This window comes from Pecten maximus, chromosome 5, assembly GCF_902652985.1.
Source record: "Pecten maximus chromosome 5, xPecMax1.1, whole genome shotgun sequence".
In the NCBI taxonomy this organism is placed as follows: domain Eukaryota; kingdom Metazoa; phylum Mollusca; class Bivalvia; order Pectinida; family Pectinidae; genus Pecten; species Pecten maximus.
In genome coordinates, this window is record NC_047019.1 from 22,875,298 (window position 1) to 22,896,996 (window position 21,699).

Here is a 21,699-nt window from a genome sequence, read left to right on the forward strand (position 1 = left end):
CGTGTAAAATCAAACTGGACCTAAATATATTAATTCAGAGGAAACGAACATCTTCAATCATGATTCCTACCAATTAGAATTTATCAGACATGCTTTAATGCAGTACACCATAATGCCTGAAGATAAGGGCTTTTCCCACACAATAACACTACGTTTACTAAAATTTGTATTGTCCCTAAAATTAATCGGTGGTAAACTTCTCAAAGTGCAAAGTCTTGATTTGTTGATTTAAAAAACTCCAATTAACATGGGAAGGTGATTTTATTTTTAATAAAATGGATCTAATTCTAAGAAACATAAGATGTATAAACTTTACATTACCTTGTTAGCAGAATGTTATTTTCCTATTCTAGTTCTTTTGATAAAGACGATAGTGAGTTTTGATAAAGACTTACTCTTCAAAACAGCAGATTAATTAAGACAAATACCACCAATATGTATGTATCATTCGTGTGTTGCTGGTAATGTTTTGTACAAGATTACCTCAGGTACTAACCTATGCATTATTCTTAGTTACTAGAAAATCTATGTATTAAATATTTTGTGCAAGTAATACTATAAAAACGTTAATAATATTGATTATGCGTGCAATATGACGTGAAAGTATTTACATTATGACGTCATCATTTTTTGCATATGTCGTCACAAAGCATCGTACACTATATTTGTCAACTTGATTCTGATTGTTCTCTCAATAAATATCTTTTCCTTAAACAGACCAAGAATTGGCGAATGATTTGCACAAGGTGCATCTAATATACAGATATAACACACGGCATTATTTACTGTATCTATCTTACGGAGTAACGTATAAAGACAAGACAGACCATATGATTGTAAATGTCACCAAGTCCAGCCCATTTTACCTGAAAACCTTGACCAGGTGATTGCCTATCTACAAAGGTCTTATATAGGTTGGATAAGAACGGAAGGTCATTGTTAGAGAATCTCTCAATCAACCATGTCATACCTCAGCGTTGTAATAGCCATCTGCCTGGTCTGTGTGTGCCATGCCGGGACCTTTCCCTTCAGTGACTGCATGAGAAGTAAGTTAACTTATTTATTTTAGGCGTGTTTGTGTGTTTTCCCTTTTTTAACCGACTCTGGTTCTATAAATATGATGATATTTATATTTTGATTGCTTTAATATTGTTATCATTATTTTTCATATGGTTACTGATATTATATGTTATATGAGTGAAAATGTCTATATCAAGAAGATTGTATCTTGGAAAAGGAATATAATAGGTTAAGCAAACTAAATATAATCAATGTTTCCTAAAACATATCTCATGATAACCTAGGTCTGTTCTCGTGAACAAATATAAATTTTGACATTAGCTTTCTTGGCGGACTGAAACGTGAATTATTGAACGAGTGAGTTTCTATGAATGAAAAGTGAACGAGTAGGTAATGCTGAGATAGAACAAAAAGATGAAATTAGAATAACTAGAAATGAAGGTTCTACTAACTCCATACTGTATTATTATATCATTTGTGTATACAATCAGCTGTCGTATCATTAATCAGACAATTCATGAAATCTTACTGACCAATCCTAAATAAATGTAGGAATATTGACCTTTGACACGTGACGTCAAGACAATGTCACCTGTCCTGTAAAAGGAAATACGCTTATGTTATCTCCAGAAGGATTGACAGCAAATCTTCAATGTTCAATGGGAAAATGACAGAACTGCACAAATGCCCTTGTATATATGTGTCACATACTGAAAACTGATCTCCATTGCAGGTAAAATTTCTATACGAAGTTTAACATCCCTCTGGAGGCACGTTTAAAATATCTTGAATATGTCTTATTAAAAACAACAGAAATAAAACCTACACACAGGTCGCTCATTCAGGAAGAAGGCATGACTGTATAAATATTGCTGAATGGCCCCTTGTCGTTGATGATAAGGCACACAGTTCTGTACATCCAGTTCAATACAAATCGGGCGGATCTTCCATACACGCATATTTGTGCAAAGGTCTTACAAGCATTGAAGCAGGACAGGCAGAAAATGATACAGAGCTGACCAGTTAATGTCAGGGTGGAACTGTCGCGAGTTAACTAGTTAAGGACATGCAGGAACCGATACAGAGCTAACCAATTAATGTCAGGACATAACTGTAGCGAGTTAACTAGTTAAGGACATGCAGGAACCGATACAGAGCTAACCAATTAATGTCAGGACATAACTGTAGCGAGTTAACTAGTTAAGGACATGCAGGAACCGATACAGAGCTAACCAATTAATGTCAGGACATAACTGTAGCGAGTTAACTAGTTAAGGGCAGATAGGAACCGAGCTGACCTGACCTCTCTGTGTACAAAGGAACTTTAGCTTTCATCTGACCTCTCCTTAACAGAGATAAGAGCAATGATACCATTACCTGAAAAGCGGTCTTTGACCCGAGATATAAATAGAAGTATACTTTTTGTAAAAGACAGACTTAAAACTATTGAAGAAATGCTTATCCATGCAGCAAAAACACATTTTTGCAGATTTCTTAAATTCCAATGGCAAAGATTCGGAGGACATTTGTTATCAGTGGCATTGTTTGATTTGACGTTACGACGCTGAATTCATATCAGCAATGATCTGTAATGAAATTCAATAGCAGATAGTACAAGAGTATTCGTTTCCACCTAGTCAGGTCAGTTCAGCAGGAGTGGGATGATAAAAATGAGCCCATGATGTAACATTTTCAACATCTTTAATTCGTGTATGCCATATACTAATTAATTACCTTCGGTAGTAAATAAATGGCAATATGATGTTTCATCGTAATCCAATATAATATATACCAATCAGATAGAAATTAGACGCAAATCGAGTTCAATCAAAGGGATATTTTGTTGAAAATGATATCAGTCAGTGTTTTGCGTTTAAATTCAACTAGAAGTATATTTAAAATGATGTAAATATGGCAAGTCAATAAAACGTATGTATAATCTTATGAATGTAATACATTCTATGATAAATAACGACCTTTTTATGGAAAGATGTGTCACGTGTGCTTGGTCCACATAGATAACGTTTAAAGGTACTAGACAGTGTGGTCAGGGTCATTTAAGACACGATGTATGACCCTATCTGACAACACACCATTATGTAGACAATTGTGCTATGTTTAGTCACAAATTAATTTACATCATATTCTTGCATTTACATCACATTTTGGCCATAATTGACCCCAATTAATTGTCAGTGAACCGTAAATTGAACCCCCCCCCCCACCCCCCACCCCCCCCCCCCCCCCCCCCCCCCCCCCCCCCACCCCACACACACACACACACACACACACACACACACCACCCCATTTTTTTCACAAAAATACAAAACAATCAAAATAAAAACTGAATGTCCTTCATTGTTAACACTAAGATTGATTTCGACTACATAAGAATAATACTACATGTACTGACTAGAACCGTGGATATTTCACGATCGGCCATTGTATTTGCCTGATGCATACATACTAGATATACATCGATTTATCTTATAAGTCATCATTTTTACCTGTATTAACACTCGCTATAATACTTAACATTATTAACTAGGAATATTTCGTATCGTCTACACTCCTGGAAGAATAAATCGTTTTACACTGTCCGACGTCAGCATCGGTTCTTAGTAGGGTCACTGTAGGATGGTTCAGACGTAGAGAACAAGACTGGTGTAACTACTGAAAGGGACAACAAACCTTATTTCACCAGCCATATTTTCCCGATGGAACGATGTTCATGTACAATACTCAGAAACACATTAAACTATTCTAACGACAGGGAGTATGTGTGGTCCATACACGTCCATCAACCGTCAAAAAATTATTATTCATCAGATGTCTGATACGAGAACAATGTCCAAAGTCACAACAATAGGGTCGGAACGACAAAATGAGCTATATAATTGATTACTTTAGCACCATTAGTGCAAAACTGGATATATCTGCCCATATAGATAGGATATCAATCTCTGCCTGATATGAGGGGATTTGTTGGCATCATCATAGAACTGATACATTATACCCCTGGCTCAAGGACCCCATGATCTCATCCCAAATGTTAAATCAATTGTCCTTATCATCATGTTTTATTATTACATAATATATAGATAGAAGCGAATACAGAGATTGGTTTGTGTTTCACGGGAAGCCGAGAAACAAATAGATATGTGCTGTAGTGGTTGTGTCCTTGGGCAAGTGTTTCTCCTAATTGCTCTACACGGCATGCGACGTGACACCCGTATGTTGTTCAGTGAAGTAGTCACTAACTACTACAAGGAGACCCAGCCTCAAAATGACCCACGCGGTGATAAACCAAGCAGACAGAGATCTATCTTTCTAAACAGATACTTCGGGGAATCAATCAAGATTAGCGAGACCACATAACTTATGTTTGACTATGGCGGGTGAATATCGAAGAAGAAAAATGTTAAACTGTATCATATTTTATTTAAATCTATTTCACTTGAAATCATTTTGTGGACTAAGAATCAATCACCCCTTGAATTGAAGGATCGCCATTGGTATACTACCAGTACCATATAATATTATGTGGAAAACACACCTGTTTCTGTCCATAATGCAACGGAATGGATATCTAAAACGAATGGTTATTCGCTTAAGGGTCATCTATATAGCAGAATAATGTTGAATTTCAAACACGAATGAATATCTTAAAATTTGCACAAAAATAGTCATGTAATATACCAAAATGTTTGTTTGGACATGTAGTGTCTTAAAATCACAACTAATTTGATGTAGATGCTAACAATTTATTCTATAGAGTTACTTTGTGGTAAGTTATAGCATGGAATAATTCTAAGTCACAAAAATAACCAAACCTGAAAAATAGCCCAGCTGTCATGCTCACTAGTGTCATTAGCACAGGGTAGGAGCATTTGTTTGACCGGATTTGACTTTATGTAAGTATAAACACACATTTTGTTTTGACCTTGAAATGTAAATGGCGGCTGTGGATGATATTACACAAATATGGCATAAAGGGAGGCATTTCAGCCATTAAAAATGCTCCTATATCATACTTTTAAGACATCTGATAATAGTAAGAATGACCTTATTAAGACAAATTGTCAAACTTGTGAGTTTTGGGCCTTTTTCAGAAATATATATCTTTTACCCCAAACTCAACGGATGAACATTTTTCCTAAAAACAGTCTTCCTGCCATGTCTAGAGTTTTCTATAGTATCTAATATGAGCATTTTTGACGTTTGAAATACCTTCTTATATGCCATAATTGTGTGATATTATTCACAACCACCATTTGCATTTCAAGGTCTAAATAAAATTGGTGTTAATACATATCATAAAGTCCAATATTGTCAAACTAATGCTCCTATTTTGTGCTTTAGACCCTTGTGAGCAAACCGACATGACTGTTTTGCACAATAAATGCGATACAAATGAGTTAATTATGTCCCCCTGAAATATGCATTTTTCTCATGTTTTGTTGAAATTTACGAACTACTGAACAAATTAAATGTCAACAGCAAGGCCCACAGTTTGACATGGTACATATCAAAATTTTATCAAGTTATTTCTATTAAATTGCACCATAGTAGAGATGTATAGCCTTGTTAAATATCAACTGTTTTGGCTGGATTTGCTGTTTAGATGCCCCTTAATGAATACTTTCATAAATCGCATGTCTTCTTCAACTCTCTCTCTCTCTCTCCAGCCAACAATGAACGTAACTCTAACAACATCGTCCATGTTAACGCGGCCACGGCCAGCCCTTTCCCTGTCGTTGTCCCCGGGCCTGTTGACATCGTAGGAAACTTGGATGTCTACAAGAACATAACTGGCCCTCTCCAGATGTCTCTGTCTGTCAAAAGGAAAGTGTTGGGACTCTGGGTACCAATACCATGCATCTCCAATGTTGGCAGCTGGTGAGTATGATTGATGATGTGATTTAATTAGTAGGCAGAAAAGCACGTGTTAGTACCAAGGTAACTCTTTTTTTCGGACATAACGTATGGACTTGTTTAACACCGATAACGTGAGAATGTGTTCTATGGTACCTGTACATGTCTTACACAGTTACAGCATGTTGACTAACTGTTACTCTTTACAAAAACACGTTGTTTTCGCATCGGGTTTAGGTTTCGTCGATGAGTGAACAGATAAGTAAAAATGTTCCATGGTTTGTACATATCGGTATATAGTACTGCTATCCTAACTGTTCACCGTATTTAATCGGTGTCTTTGGGTTATTTGGTTAATTTACTTATAAAAATGCGTATATCATTACTGAAATATCACTGGACGAGAACATTAAAACCATGATACAATGTTAGGCCCCATGGAGTTTCATCGAATGAAGGGAAATTCTTTAACTTCAATATTTCCACATGAAAGCTTGATCAAATTCAAATTCAGGAATATTGATGAAACTGGGGCCACATGTAGTTTGAAAAATGGAAATACACTGCGCAAATGTTGCAGGTTTTGGTTAAATTTTAGGAAGCGGATACTGTTGTATCTAGCCCGAGTTTTCTCTGGCCCTGTCACCATGTCTGCACCAGACATGGTGACAGGGCCAGAGAAAACTCGGGCTATGTTGTATCATAATCCATTTGCTTGTCATATCTGAATACCTGTGTTTCTAGTACCTATGACGATGTGTGCTCGCTTTTGAGCTCATCCTTCATGAAAGATGGAACAGCAAATTGCCCCCCACAGCTGTCTGGAGAAGGCTTACCATGTACATGTCCAATTCCAGCGGGCCACTACGAATTACGCCACGGACATTTCCAGATCCCTGAGTTGTCTGGGGTCTGGAGCTGGTTAGCGTCGGTGAGTATGATAGCATAGCTAATGATAACGGCCTTGGTATCAGTATCGCGTGTATCCCTTTAAATCATCTTTGTCTTCTTCGGGATAGCGCCCTTGGTGTAAGGAGTATGAAAAACGAAACGTATAATCGTCTTTGTACAGTAGGTGTCACATCTTCGTTAGCCAAGGCTTCTGATTACGTTACAGGGTTCGTGGAGTGTAACGTAAACAGAAGCCTTGGCTAGCGAATTCGAAGATGGGTATAATATTGATTTAATTGTAAAAGCCATTAAAATCCCCTATCAAAATAGATTTCTCTCCTTGAGTATAAGCATACAATCGCAATTGTGAAAATTTAGAGATCTCGTATAAAGTAGTGTTATGATATGATTCTCAAAGAAAATTTTAAAACCACATTCAAATATAATGTACTGTTTCTTTTTAATTGCGATATACTACTGTGGACGAGATGGTGTATTTTAGTGTTGTTGGTTGGCCCTTAGTATCACACCTCACGGTATGATGTATCGCGGGTCTTATTGGGTACATGGATAGTACTACATGATTACCTCTCTCAATAGATATAATATATTGTAATTAAGCATCCAAAAAGACCCAAGATGCATTGTACTGTGTTCGGATAATCTTGATTCTCGATACATTTGATGATAAAAAAGGAAACATCCTTCATTTCTTACCGTGTTGAATACTGCAAAACCATTTGTTTAAACAATTATGTATAAAAATATACACTGTACATGTAATAAAGTCATATGTATCTTATATAACATAATGGCCGAATGTTGAACCCTTTGTTTAAACAATTGTGTATAAATATACACTGTACATGTAATAAAGGCATATGTTTCTGTAGACACAACTATCGCTGGATGTCACATTGCTTGATAAATGAAGATGTACATCAGTATAGTTATCAATATATTTTTCAGTTTTGAAATGATATCCAAGAAAATCAATTTGGAATTTATATTAAGACTCGTCAAACACTTATCACAGGATCCCCATTTTTATATATTTCTACGGAATTTGCTTTTCTCACACTGCAGGGAGACTATCAGATCCGAGCCACCCTGACAGACAAGGCCAGGAGTACACAAGTGGCCTGTCACTCCATGGATATGTCGATCGGTGCCCCGTGCTCATTCTTCAGCTGCCTATTCGGATAAGCTTTTTTTTTATGTTTGATCAGGTTTCAGATTCTGATGTGATTATTAATAAAACAATTGCGTCATCCACCGAGTAAATATTTCCCTTTTCCTTTCAGTTTTTCTGGAGTGCTCACAATTTTAGAAAAACAAATTATCAAATGGTACGTGTAGGAAGACAGACAGACATTTTCAGACATATTTTAGAACAAGCTCCAGTAATATGTTTTGAAAAGGGACAAACTCTCCTCCAATCAAAAAGGCCAAAATGTCTTCCTTAACCTGCAGATTAAACGTTGTGAATGACTAAATGTTACTTGTTTAAAATTCACTCATTAAGTAAACTCAAAAAAATCATTAGAAATTCTTGTTAAACTTTACAATATATTTCAATGGATCCATATGGTGAGACCAGAAGTCATTTACTATATTGCAGCAAGTCAAGATTGAGTCTAGTTTCCCAGACAGAGCCAGTCTCGTATGTTTCCAAGATGTAGTTTCCATGCACCGCTGTCGTACAACTTTCGCGATTTCATCATTGCATCTATAAAATGAGGAGAAAACATATCTGTATAAATGTATCATGTAAAAAGCCACCTGTCATATGGGTGGGAAATGAATACAAAACGAGGTCTTTTTTTTTTGATTTTTTATTTTCAAGATAACTTGGAATGGTAGATCACTTTGCAAGGAAAGGTTATCAAAGTAAGGCATGAGACCGTAAAATATAAAGGAACAGTTTCCAAGTGTATATAGTGTAAACATACGACGTGCAAAATGTTTTACCAACACCGATCTACACAAGAGGTTTTAGTCTTCTCTTTCTGTTTCATATGTCTTTGAAGATTTGTTCAATTTAAAACAGACAACTAGATATTCTGTGATGATAAAATTTACATTGAGATTCGAGGGAGACATTTTCAGTAACAGGTATATACATAAGATTCCGATGAGATGTGTCAGTTATATCTTCTCAAAGTATTACCTATATAACATACACTTTGTGAATATCCAGATATTGTCCAGCCATAAAAACTTTTAAACGTTTGTTGTTGTTGTTGTTGTTTTTTTTTTGTCTGCTATATACAAATAACTTAATATTTCTTGACACAGGAGTTTTGGCACTTAGTCCAGTCGATCAACCATGCCCTTGGTAGAACCAGAATTCTGGTGAATTACTGAAAACCTCTCCTCGCAAAGCCTTCCATCCACTTATTGACATCACAAGTTTATCTCCTTGCTTCAGAACAAGTTATCTCCAATTAGTATAGTAAAACCAAACAAGGCAACACCCATGGTTTAATGATATAACAGTCATTATAAATTATCTCTCAAAATACATATAAAATTTGTCCTATATGTAGCTAGCATTATTTACAATGAGAGCATTTTAATGCAAAAACATGATGGAAAATAAACATTTTGGAATGTTTCTTATGGGTTTTTTTCTCAACAACTATATATATGAATTGTTTTAAATCTGAATGAATGCACACCCGAACTACACATTATATTATATGTATATATATATTGATGGAAGCGAACTGTGCTTTGTATCACAGGTAAACACACATTATGTTGTAGACAGAACACTGCCACATGGACAATGCCTTTCCAACACCCTATAAATGATAACACATACTGTTTTACATTTCTATCAGCCATACATAGTTACTCCACAAATACAAAGGGAAATCTTATTGGTTCTCTGAAACAGGAAATGTTTGAAATTGTTTACAAAATCTAATCTAGTTTTTTAATTAGCTTTAAAGCTTTCATTTGTCACAAAATCTTAGATAAAATCTATCAAAATACAAATTTTACACTTTCACCATTTCAATGAAATTGTGATGCACCTTTCTTTTTTACTTAAATAACTTTTCTGTTAAAATCAGCTGACCAAAAATAAATATTATGTCATGACTCTGGGGAAATCTTGTTCCATCAATCATGATTTGCTGTGTGCTTTGCAAAAGAGACAGAAGAATAAAAACGTCTAACGGTAGGTTGGTGTTGAGTTATTTTCCAATATCAGAGAGCTGGAGCTACATGTCAAAAAATATTGTTTACATGTTGAACGTATAAACTGGTAATTTAAAAAAAAAGGCATAGTCACAGGACGTACGAAGACAAAACCAAATGAAACTAAAAATGAAATGGTGTGAGCTTAAAAAATTACAACATAATAGGAACATTTTAAAACACATTCACAAATAACTTTCATCATTTTGTCTCATAGAACTTGCATAAATTGGCACCAGCAGTGACAAATATACCCAAAACAATGACACAACTCCTCACCTACGACCTGCATATCAAATTATACTACATATTCATATGCATAAAGTATAACTTTAACCCTTAAGTGAAGTCAAAGGGGCTGTGCTGACATCCGTTAGCTATATACATACAAAGTCTAACAGAGTGAGGCTGATATCCTTCAATGATGTCTCTTGAAGACTTCTGATTCCTAATGATGCCGTGGACAAGCCTACGAATGAGCCAACAGACATTATAACAGATGATGACATTAGTTTACACATTCTTATCATCTATCCGAGAACCTGACTGGGAGGAAGACAACTTGTCTACAGATATTTACACAAACCACAAGGGTGGTATAAAATTAACAAAAAAGGCCCTAACATTTTAAATGAAATTGATAATTATGTTATTGCATTGCAAAGATTAAGTGTCATTTTCTAGTTTTCACAAATAAAACTAGACACAACATATAATTTTCAATGTTATTTTTTAGCTTTCACAAAATAGTTTTGAAATTATCAGATTAAACTCAATATTCCTGAAGGATAGTTCTATTTATTCCTAAAATATTAAATCTGTCTTAAAATTTTGTTTCTTATGAAGACTAAACTCGGATAACATTTGGGGGCTATCTTTGTTATGTTATAAAATATTGGTTTACATGGAGTTGAATTTCACAACTTTCAAATGATTTTCTGTGAATGCAAATTATGGATAAAAATATTCTATTAAAGTATCATTTTCAAAAAATAAGTTAAAAAAATTATATGTTTCATGAAGAATGCTCTGAAAAAAAATAATTGCACATTAATACAAAATCATGTAAAACTAATTAATAGTATGCATGTATAATGAATGATACGCTGCATGTGTGCAAGGTGGAAATGACTGGAATACCACCAAAGGCAAAATCTATTAATAGAATATTATTATTTACTCATCAAGTTGAAGAAGAAAATTCCTTTAAATTCTTATTCTTAAATATTCAAAAGAGACATCTTAATATAATACTTTGGATGTGAAACCTTTGTGGTGTGGATTTTTGAGGTGTTCATAGATAATGTTGATATTTTTCAATGTATGAGATTTTTGCTATTGTGTTTTTGTATATACATTGTAAATATAGCTATAATTCTGTTTCAAATGTTAGTCTTCAAAAAGTAAAGTTCAACATCTCACAAAATCTAAAATGCTAAAATGACAATAGAATAATTACTTTTACAGTTAGCAATCATTTTTCTATTGAATAACTTCACCAATGTGATTTGCCAACAATAAAAAAAATCTTATGTGTTATACAATAAACATTCCAAACAGTACAGCAGTCGATATTCACAAGTAAATCAGCAGTAATGTACATTTTCTACCTCTTTAAAACGATGTATATTTTATTAATACAAGTATCAGCAATCATCTTAACAATTCTAACTTTTTAAACTTAATTTTCATTATTGTAACAATATGATTCCAACCCTAAATTATATATATATATATATATATATATAAAAAAAAGGAAAATACGAATGTTTTTGAGAAAAAAAAAAGAAAATATATTATCAATCAACGAGTTGGCTGTTATGATTGTACTAATCACTACATCTTAAAGTTAAAATAACTTAATATACCACAATCAAAAATACCCAGGTACATTTAAAAATTGTGATATTATTTATCTGACTTGATAACTAAATGTTCTGAAATCACACAGAAACAAATATTTTGTCAGATTCATTTGGCAAGAATATTTTTGTGACATAAAAGTGATCTTGATGTTCATGTTAATGAGATTTCAATTTCAACCAGCATTAAGATTCACTATGTTTGAGGCGAGTGTTGTATAGATCAGTTTTCTGTAGATCAAGTTGGCACTTTGGATCAGGAGAAATTATTGTCAACCAAAGAGAAAATTAAACAGATTAAGATACTTTTCTAAACAGTTAAATAGTGAGCTGGAATTTTACCAATGTTTCACCATTCACATGGCTATTACATGTATATTGAAAAAAAAAAATCAAAATTGCATTTGAATAGCATCGTTTTTTTCCTGCTAAAAGCCTAGCTTTTTAATTTGTTTTTTTTCTCTCTCTCTCTTTCTTTCTTTAGACAATATGATCGACAATTAGTTTTGAAGAAGATTTGCTTAGGCTGGCACTTTTTAATCAACATGATAAATACATAAAGAATTTCTTACGAACCTGTTCATCATAAAAAAAATGGCCAGGAATTTTAAGGACGGAAAATATATAGATCTCATTGTTACTTTGTAAATCATTAATCAAAGGGACGGATTACCGGTAGTTTCTACGTAAAGCAATCATATATCGCCAATCACTAGAAAGATAACTTTCCTACTTTAAAAAAAAAAAGTTCCAATCTTCAAAGATCCTCAACACCAGCCAGGATGATCATGTACATTTAAGAGATTGCCTTTGAAAGGTAAACAGTACATGTTTAATTGTTAACATTAGTTCGTTAAATAATTTGAAAGGGAGATAACTGAGAAAAATCAATAATCCAAAAGGTTATGGTTTCTGATGAATTTGATTCATACATGGTAATTCACTATTTATTTGGAAAAGTAATTATAATTACCAGAGCATTACTCTATAATGAGTAGACAAAAACATCTTCCATGGTATCTCTTTCAATTAGTTGATATAATTCATTAATGATAAAATGAATATACCAAAATTAGATTACTGTTGATACAAAGTTAAAGTATCTTTTGTATATTTAAGTATTAAATGCCAAAACATTAGTTTCCCATCAGAATGCATGTCATTCCTATCAAGAACACACCACACAAAATACTGACATTATGATACAGATTGCATAGGTATTAACAATCGTGGAGCACTTGAATGAACACTAGTATACCAACAGATTATGTCGTCACATTTCATACAATTATACATCAACCACGAGACAGTGATTCCAATATAATTTTCATAAACCAGTTTAGCACAGCTTGCCTTCTAGTCCTATTGTTTGACAGTTATCAATCTGGGTTTTTCAAAAAAAAAAATAGCATCTTTTTATCCTACATTTTCTATTGAAATATGTTTTCTCCTGTAAATACTGTACACATGCAATTTCAATTCAAATTCACTTACTAAAAAGAGAAAAATAATTCTCAGCTACGTGTAAGTTTAGTCAGAACAGTGTAAAATCTAGGAGGGAAAAAACAAGCTAATTCTGTGAATATAGCCAAATAATAGATTAATTTACTAAAATGTTATTTTGGTTTAATATTTCAAAATAGGGAAATAAGCATTAAAACATTTGTAGTAATAAATGTGTATTTCTTAATGATTACTTTGTCTTCATCATAAAATGAATATAAAACTGAAATTAAAGACAGAATAATATGTCAGAGTATAATAATTAACAACCAAACAGAAAGCAAGGTATTGGTATTTGGTTTATAATTTCATGAATTTTACTAGTAGCATGTCATTCAATTATTTCAACGGACACATCATTATTATAGTGAAGTAATTTTCCTTTGTCCAGAGTTTAGAATAACATGTTTAAAGCTTTACAGGAATTAAGTTACCTGATGAAATTCTGCTCATAAATACCATATTCAATATTTAAGGCCAGGCACTACCCCCTTCTAATACTACATGTGTTAAACTATTAAATAAAAGAGGGAGAAAAAGAAAAAAAACATTGTCAACAAGTTTGAGCAGTCACTTGTCAATGTGTAAATTAATGTTTATATGACAAAAGGCACAGCCACTAATGAAAAAAAAATAAAACAACTATAAAGTATGAACTGCAGACTCATCAATTTGAAATGATATTGATAAAATATATAAAGTTAAACTGAAAAGACAGTAATATTTTGGCACATTAGCAGGCAAAAAGAATTGGGAACATAATTTCAATAGTGAAATTGTTTTGGATGAAGAGCTCAGCTAAACTGTTTTTAATTCTGTTCAATAAGAGAAACATTATTCTGTGAAAAAAAGTTGATACAATTTTAAGCAAAATATAAAAGTACTGAATTAAATTAAAAATGTTCATACTTTGTATTTTGGAATGATACTAAGCAACAAATACTTTAGAAATAATTTGTAAATCAATATTCTATCATAATAACATACAATGTATAATATTTTCAAGGAATGAATAAAACAAACAAAATAAGTTTGAACAGGACATGGAAAACATCAAACACAAACTTGAGTTTGTGTAAGAAAACAAAAAGAAGACAAAATACACCAATCCTAGTGCAATTCTGTATATTGGCCAGTTATTTGTTCAGGTCTAACTTCACATCCAGTGTTGTCCAATAAAAAGTCAGAATCAAAACTGCTCATTCCATTCATACAATTTTCAAATGTTCTACATGTAACACGGCCATCCAACCAACTTCCAGTCAGCGGTAAAAACACATTAAAACATATTCTAGTCTTGGTGTATCTTTGTCCACCATGAACGATATGAATCGCAATGCCAACTGAGCTAGATGTGTCCGACTATTTCCTGGTCCCTCTCCCCCTGGGAGCTGCTTGTCCAGCCCCTACCCTGCTGGTATTAGTCACACCTTTATTGGTAGGTGTATTCGAGAATTTTTGTTGGGAGGGGGATTTGGATCCCGATCCCACAGAGTTCCTTGAGCCTGGCATGAGTCCAGCTTTGGGTGGGTTCAAGGACTGGCTGTTGGGTCGACTCGAGTTGGATACCTACAGAATCAGTGAAAAATCATACATAACAGAGATAATGAAACAATTCAGACAAAATCAATTAATGTTTGCTGGGCAAAAACCCAGGAAACTGAAACATTATAAAATAACAATTATATTCAAAAGCAACAATCATGCAGAAGATTTTATTGCATTTTAAATACAACGATCCACATTTAACAGCTGAGAATACTTACAGGTTTACTCCCGACTCCAGACTTCTTAGTTCCACCAGATCCCTTTCTAGACGTGCCGTCATGTGTTGCCTGATGGTCAAATGATTAACATTTCAACATATATATTACGACCAATTACTTATCAATCAAAAACAAGTGACAAGACATTTGATTGTAGTAGGAAGCAATTTGACTAAAATATACTATTGAACAGGTGTTCTTTGTGGGGTATTAAGTACATGTGACTTTCACAGATTATATGTTCATATTTTCATCAATGAATATATGCATGGGCTCATTTCTATGATTTTCTTCAATTTCTTCTATGTTGAACAGTTTCTATTCAGTGAAACATTGTTGAAAAAATCTTAATATGCCATCTTGTGTTCTCTGGAGTCTGACATCATATCTTGTGTCCCCTGGAGTCTGACATTACATAGTGTATCCCCTTGAGTCTGATATTACATAGTGTCCCCTTGAGTCTGACATTACATCTTGTGTCCCCTGGAGTCTGACATTACATCTTGTGTCCCCTGGAGTCTGACATTACATCTTGTGTCCCCTGGAGTCTGACATTACATCTTGTGTCCCCTGGAGTCTGACATTACATCTTGTGACCCCTGGAGTCTGACATTACATCTTTTATCCCCTGGAGTCTGACATTACATCTTTTATCCTGTGGAGTCTGACATTACATCTTTTATCCCGTGGAGTCTGACATTACATCTTTTATCCCCTGGAGTCTAACATTACATCTTGTGTCCCCTGGAGTCTGACATTACATCTTGTGACCCCTGGAGTCTGACATTACATCTTTTATCCCCTGGAGTCTGACATTACATCTTTTATCCCCTGGAGTCTGACATTACACATCTTGTGTCCCTTGGAGTCTGATATTACATCTTGTGTCCCCTGGAGTCTGACATCATATCTTGTGTCCCCTGGAGTCTGACATTACATATTGTGTCCCGTGGAGTCTGACATTACATCTTTTATCCCCTGGAGTCTGACATTACACATCTTGTGTCCCCTGGAGTCTGACATCATCTCTTGTGTCCCCTGGAGTCTGACATCATATCTTGTGTCCCCTGGAGTCTGACATTACATATTGTGTCCCCTGGAGTCTGACATTACATATTGTGTCCCCTGGAGTCTGACATTACATCTTGTGTCCCCTGGAGTCTGACATTACAAAAGTCTTATGTAATTGATTTACTGCTCTTATTAAGAGTATGAGTGACTCACCTTGCCATTGGCCTTATTTGAACTGCTTTGTGGTGCTTGATCCTGGATAACTGGGCTGGTTGTGCCTCCATCTGTTTCGTCCGTAGTCTCAGGGCTTTCTTCACCATTACGTATTGCACTGTTTTGTCCCTCCTCCACCTTCAGTTCATCTTTCCACATTTTCATCATCTCCAGGACATTGTGATGATTGCCATCACTAACTTTACCCTGGTAATCATGTCAGATATGTCAAGAGGCTCAGACAAACTTGTCTCACAGAGCATAGTTGTAAATCGTTCATAGATAGTATTTGAGACACATTATAAAGCAGATGCTACAGTTTTTGTGGGAAGCTTATTAAGAAATTCCATTAATCAGGATAGGTTTGTTTGTACAAAGCATGCTGACTGGATATGTTTTACAGCAAGTCTACAGAGGTCAATGTTATGATAAAGAAAATAAAGGGAAGTAACTCTGTAGAGAACCATCTTCTGCATACAACACAATGACCTCCAATGATTTAAGTGTAGAAATTTTGTCAACTTCAATAAAATAACATTGAATTGATGTCTAGGTGAAAGATAGTGTTAACATTATCTACATGCCCATCCAGCTTACATTATACAAAAATACACCCAGTCTGAGACAGGATATTAAATAAACAAAAAATTAACTTTAACTCAAGACTTTTTCTGAGGTATTGATCTTCAAGATTTAGGACTCTCATAATATTTTGCATTGAAAGGACTGATAATCTGTTAAGGACAATATATACAGGGATTGTACAGGGAAAAATAGAAAAGGGACCACATTAACAATTCAGTAAGGTAAATGAAGCATTATATCAAGGTTTTACTGCAATCAACTGAATGCATATCTGCTACTAAGAATTTTGAACAGCATACAAGCATAGATCTTATCACTTTTCAATTCCTATAAATAGACATCAACAAGTTTATGCTATACTCACAGTTATCCATGGATGGTTCAACACCTCACGAGCTGTTTTCCTGTGAGCCGGGTCTACTTTCAGCATGCCTCTTATACAGTCTTGGGCTACAACCAAACCAAACATAGAATTTGTTTTTGTGGAATTTTCAAGAACGAGTACAAATTAATAAATTGAAGTGTAGCTTAGAATATAAGAACACGGAAGATTTTGTAGCATTAAAAAAAACACTCATCGGTCAGTTACCTTACTCTTACAGAGCATTGCAAGATTTTCAAGTTCCATTCTCTGATACGACCTTCAATAATCAAACCATTATACAGGTTCCTTGAATTAAGCCAGTGACCATAGTCAGTACCCAAATGGACAGACAATTCACTACATTTGGATGTTCAAGATGACAACAGTGGATTTTTTACATTCATAGAAATTATTAGTTTAATATGTACTTAAAAATATACCTCAAAATAGCATATTTATTGGACAATATGATTTAATTTTGAGAAAAGCTGCAGCAGCTATTTAAAAGTATAAAATACTAATCAAGGAATTTGTTAAAACTGATCAAGTGTTGACACTTTATCACACTGTGTTTATGTGTACATACCTTCTTCACTAATGCCTTTCCATACTTCTCCAGAGAAATCAATCTCTCCTCGCTTTATCATATCATACAGTGTGTCCTCATCTTTAGAACGGAATGGTGGGGAGCCACACAATCTGTCAAACGGAGGGAAATGGATTCAATTTAATACAACTACACACTCTCTAATCATGTCATAAAAATATAAAGTAGATCATAAATTGTCATATCTATCCAATTAATAAGTATATTTGTTCTGATTTAAAATATGCTCATTACTAATTATGAAAGTATGGATTTTATAAAGTCCTAAACAATACAATGTATCTATATTACAAATTGACATAGTTATATTAACAAGTTTGCTTAGTTTGAAATAATTAGGAAGATGTTTTATACTTATAAATAAACAAACTTTAAGGAATCAATTTATGTACGTACTGCAATATTGTAAATATGTGTGGATTCTATACACAGAATACACAGATGCAATTCTTAGACTCAGTATCACGGGATATGCCCCTATACTTACAATATATAAACTATGACGCCCATGGCCCATATATCACACTGCTGACTGTATGTTTTGTTATCTATTATTTCTGGAGCTGTAGAAAAACAAATTAACCAACACATTATCATATATCATTTGGTAAATTTCTGGTCAAAACTAAGATCTTATACATGAAGAAAGTCCAGTCAGACCATCTTACATCAATATTTACTATGTAGAAGTCAAGGTCTCAGCACAATCGAATCCAATTATATTTGTGTATACAGTAATAAACTGGCTCAGATAATGTTTCAAATTTAACAATTAAATGAACACTGGATTCAGATGAATATGAGAGTAGAAAATATATCTATTTTGTACATGTTAATATAGTGTTATACTTACACATATATATAGGTGTTCCACAGAAATCCTGCATCATGTTGTCCTGTCCTACACCGCCCTTCTCTACTGAAAGTCCAAAGTCTGTAACCTGTGAAAAAAAAAGAAAATAGTTAAGAAGTCTATCCATACATTTTGATGAAATACATATTCTCACAGAGTAAAACTAAATTATTATTATAGAAAATCAAATATATAATAATAATGATGATGGTTGTATCAGCACACTGACCATGTTCCAAACACAAACATCAGTATTGCATCTAAAACCAGACAGATTTATCTCCCCTCTCACACAAGACACTACAAATATATTAAAATGTTTAAGAATGATGTTCGAGACTCAATTATTCCTATGATAGAGGAAGCCATAAGAAGTTGCAAACACCCAACAGAATGTTCTCCCTTAAAAGATTTTTAGTAGATGACTTGACATAAGGTTTGATTTAAAACTAAATTTGACAGAAAAAGACACAACATATTTTCAACATTTGTACCAAATTCCGAAGAACATTATTGGAATAAGAATCTAATCAGACATCACAGATTAAATAACAAAGTCTAGACAAATTTTCATCAAATGGTTTTGAATTCAAGATCGGTACTGGAACACATGTACATACATATTTGGTTAAACCAAAGTCAAGGCCATTTCAACCCTTCATTAAGACACTAGTTAAACTTTTCATACAGATTTAGACATTTTACATTAAAAATGTCCACAGTGCTTGATGCTTCATGCTTTTTATGTGGGATTTCAGGATGGTTTTATGAACTTCAGAAACTAATTACAATTCCCGTTTGAAGTGTAACATTTAAATTACGAAATAAAGATTTAATAAAAGAAGTGATTAAAAACTGACTGCTCTGGCATATGGCATCAATTATTTCCCTGCATGTAGTTACATGTTTCTGGTACCTGTTTTTACATCAGGGTAGACTAGAATATTTTCGCTAATATGATAATAATTGTTACTATTGAATGAGCGTTAAATCTTTTGAGTTTTGCTTGCGACAGTAAGGAAACAGTCGAAAATGCAATTTAACAAAGTTTTCACTTAGCTACACCAACCTTTATATGTAGTTTGTCATGTGGATCATCTGGGTTCTGACTCAGTAAAATATTCTCCAGCTTCAAATCTCTATGTACTATATCTACAGGAAACAAAAACATCAATATCATTCATAGTGTGTTTCTAATAAAACAAGATTTAAATGTGTCTATCTCAAATATTTCAAAGTGATGATACCATACTTTCATTGTAAGATTATCAATAATATAAAGCTGTTAACCAAAGTAAATTGACACACAATGTACTATTTGTAATGTCAAACTTTAATTTTGAAAAGAACTGTTAACATCTCCAAAGCTATTTCTGGCAGGACAGAGTTTCATTTAAAAATATTTGAACCAAACTTCATAACATGAACAGAAAGAAGAGATTTCTCACCAATTTTATGTAGGTATGAGATTGCACTAGCTAGCTTTTTTACTATAACTTTGGTGTCGGCCTCATCGTAAGATTTCTTGTCCTTGAGGGCGTCGGCCAACTCACCGCCCTCGCATAACTCCATCACAAGATACATTTTCTGTAAACAGACAAACAAAATGCTGGTATCAAATCTTGCTTCAGATTTCAAACATATTTCACAAAACATCAAATTTATATGAAAATTCATGAATCAATTAATTGAAACATTTATACTTACGTAATGTAACGTACATATGGATATGGATATACATGTACAGTGCATTCCGCTTAATTCGGTTGCCTATTTTCGGGGGCTTTTTACCCGATTATTCGACTTATGCAATAAGCCGAAATGCACATCGCTATCTTGGATTTGGTCCGTAATGGTTGTCAGACTTGGGTCGATTTTGAATGAAAATAATTGCGTTTATTATTGTTAATAAACAGTGTTTTTGTTTGTGCTTTTACTGATGTCAAATTGTCAGACTACTATTCCATATTGTATAAAAATATGTGTATTAAAACAATAAAACTTAGCACCTCAAATCAGGGCCGTGTATCCATGTTTCATCCACGTGTTCCTAATTTGACATACAATCTAAGGACTCGCCGACAACTAAAGCTCAAATCCCTTATGTTTATCATAGAGGCATTCTTTTGTTTGCTATAAAGTTTTCCATATTATTTCGAATAACCGAAAAATACGTCATTTCCAACCCAATTAAACAATTTTTTCGAACATGATTAAAGAGAAAATGGTTTTGGTTTTTGAATTTTTACCCCAATAAACGAAATACCCTATTAAGAGTTACCCGATTAAGTGGAATATGCTGTATATACAATATAATTATACATATATAATAATTAAAGGGGATTACAGAATGAGTTTTTATAACCTGACAGAGAATAATTGGGATTAAATTAACAGTATCCATTTTTAATCTTATTTTTTTTACTACCCTGCTGCATTGTAAATTACAATAACTTATGAAATATGTAGGCAGTACTTCAGAAAAACATCCTCTGTGCTGTCAGAACTCTTGACAAGATGTATATATGCTACTACTAAGTTAAACAATACAAACAAATGACATAGTCTTTATGCCGTTTTGTCCACAACTGTTATTTCCAAATATTTTACCCCGCACGTACGCGTATAGAGTCAATGCTGAAGTGGCTGGGATCATGTCATTAAGGTCCCTCACTGATCCACAGAACACAACAGGAAGTGGGGAGGAATATTATACAAAAACTAAGTATGCTATCAATGTTTTAATATTTGGAGCAAAAAGTATTCTTGGAAAAAAACTTTTGAATACAAACTACCTGTATCAGCTATCATTTGATATCAAAACAATATATCAATAATCCAGTCACATCATCATTCTGTTTCCAATACCATTACTCTTTATTAGCTATAGGTTTATAATCATAGAACTGCATTACATACAGTAATTAGTAATTATATAATTT

The 21,699-nt window shown here is 33.7% G+C and overlaps 2 protein-coding genes across 2 annotated transcripts in view; one reads left to right on the plus strand and one right to left on the minus strand.

Moving 5' to 3' along the window:
• The first annotated feature begins 797 nt into the window (after nucleotides 1-797).
• Nucleotides 798-9,018, plus strand: LOC117327552 (ganglioside GM2 activator-like). The gene is made up of 4 exons (XM_033884600.1): nucleotides 798-1,046; nucleotides 5,709-5,919; nucleotides 6,640-6,826; nucleotides 7,873-9,018. Exons 1-4 carry the CDS (start codon nucleotides 962-964, stop codon nucleotides 7,990-7,992), a joined length of 603 nt encoding a protein of 200 aa, XP_033740491.1. The 5' UTR covers nucleotides 798-961; the 3' UTR covers nucleotides 7,993-9,018.
• Nucleotides 9,019-9,424: 406 nt separating this feature from the next.
• Nucleotides 9,425-21,699, minus strand: part of LOC117327551 (myosin light chain kinase A-like) — a 32,712-nt gene continuing 20,437 nt past the window's right edge. The window contains exons 4-12 of the mRNA XM_033884599.1: nucleotides 20,206-20,344; nucleotides 19,827-19,909; nucleotides 18,758-18,845; nucleotides 18,392-18,467; nucleotides 17,884-17,996; nucleotides 17,298-17,383; nucleotides 16,349-16,555; nucleotides 15,125-15,193; nucleotides 9,425-14,927 (exon numbers count right to left, since the gene is read on the minus strand). Of these exons, the coding sequence (XP_033740490.1) occupies nucleotides 14,721-14,927; nucleotides 15,125-15,193; nucleotides 16,349-16,555; nucleotides 17,298-17,383; nucleotides 17,884-17,996; nucleotides 18,392-18,467; nucleotides 18,758-18,845; nucleotides 19,827-19,909; nucleotides 20,206-20,344 (1,068 nt within the window). The 3' untranslated portion in view covers nucleotides 9,425-14,720. The remainder of the gene's footprint in view (nucleotides 14,928-15,124; nucleotides 15,194-16,348; nucleotides 16,556-17,297; nucleotides 17,384-17,883; nucleotides 17,997-18,391; nucleotides 18,468-18,757; nucleotides 18,846-19,826; nucleotides 19,910-20,205; nucleotides 20,345-21,699) is intronic.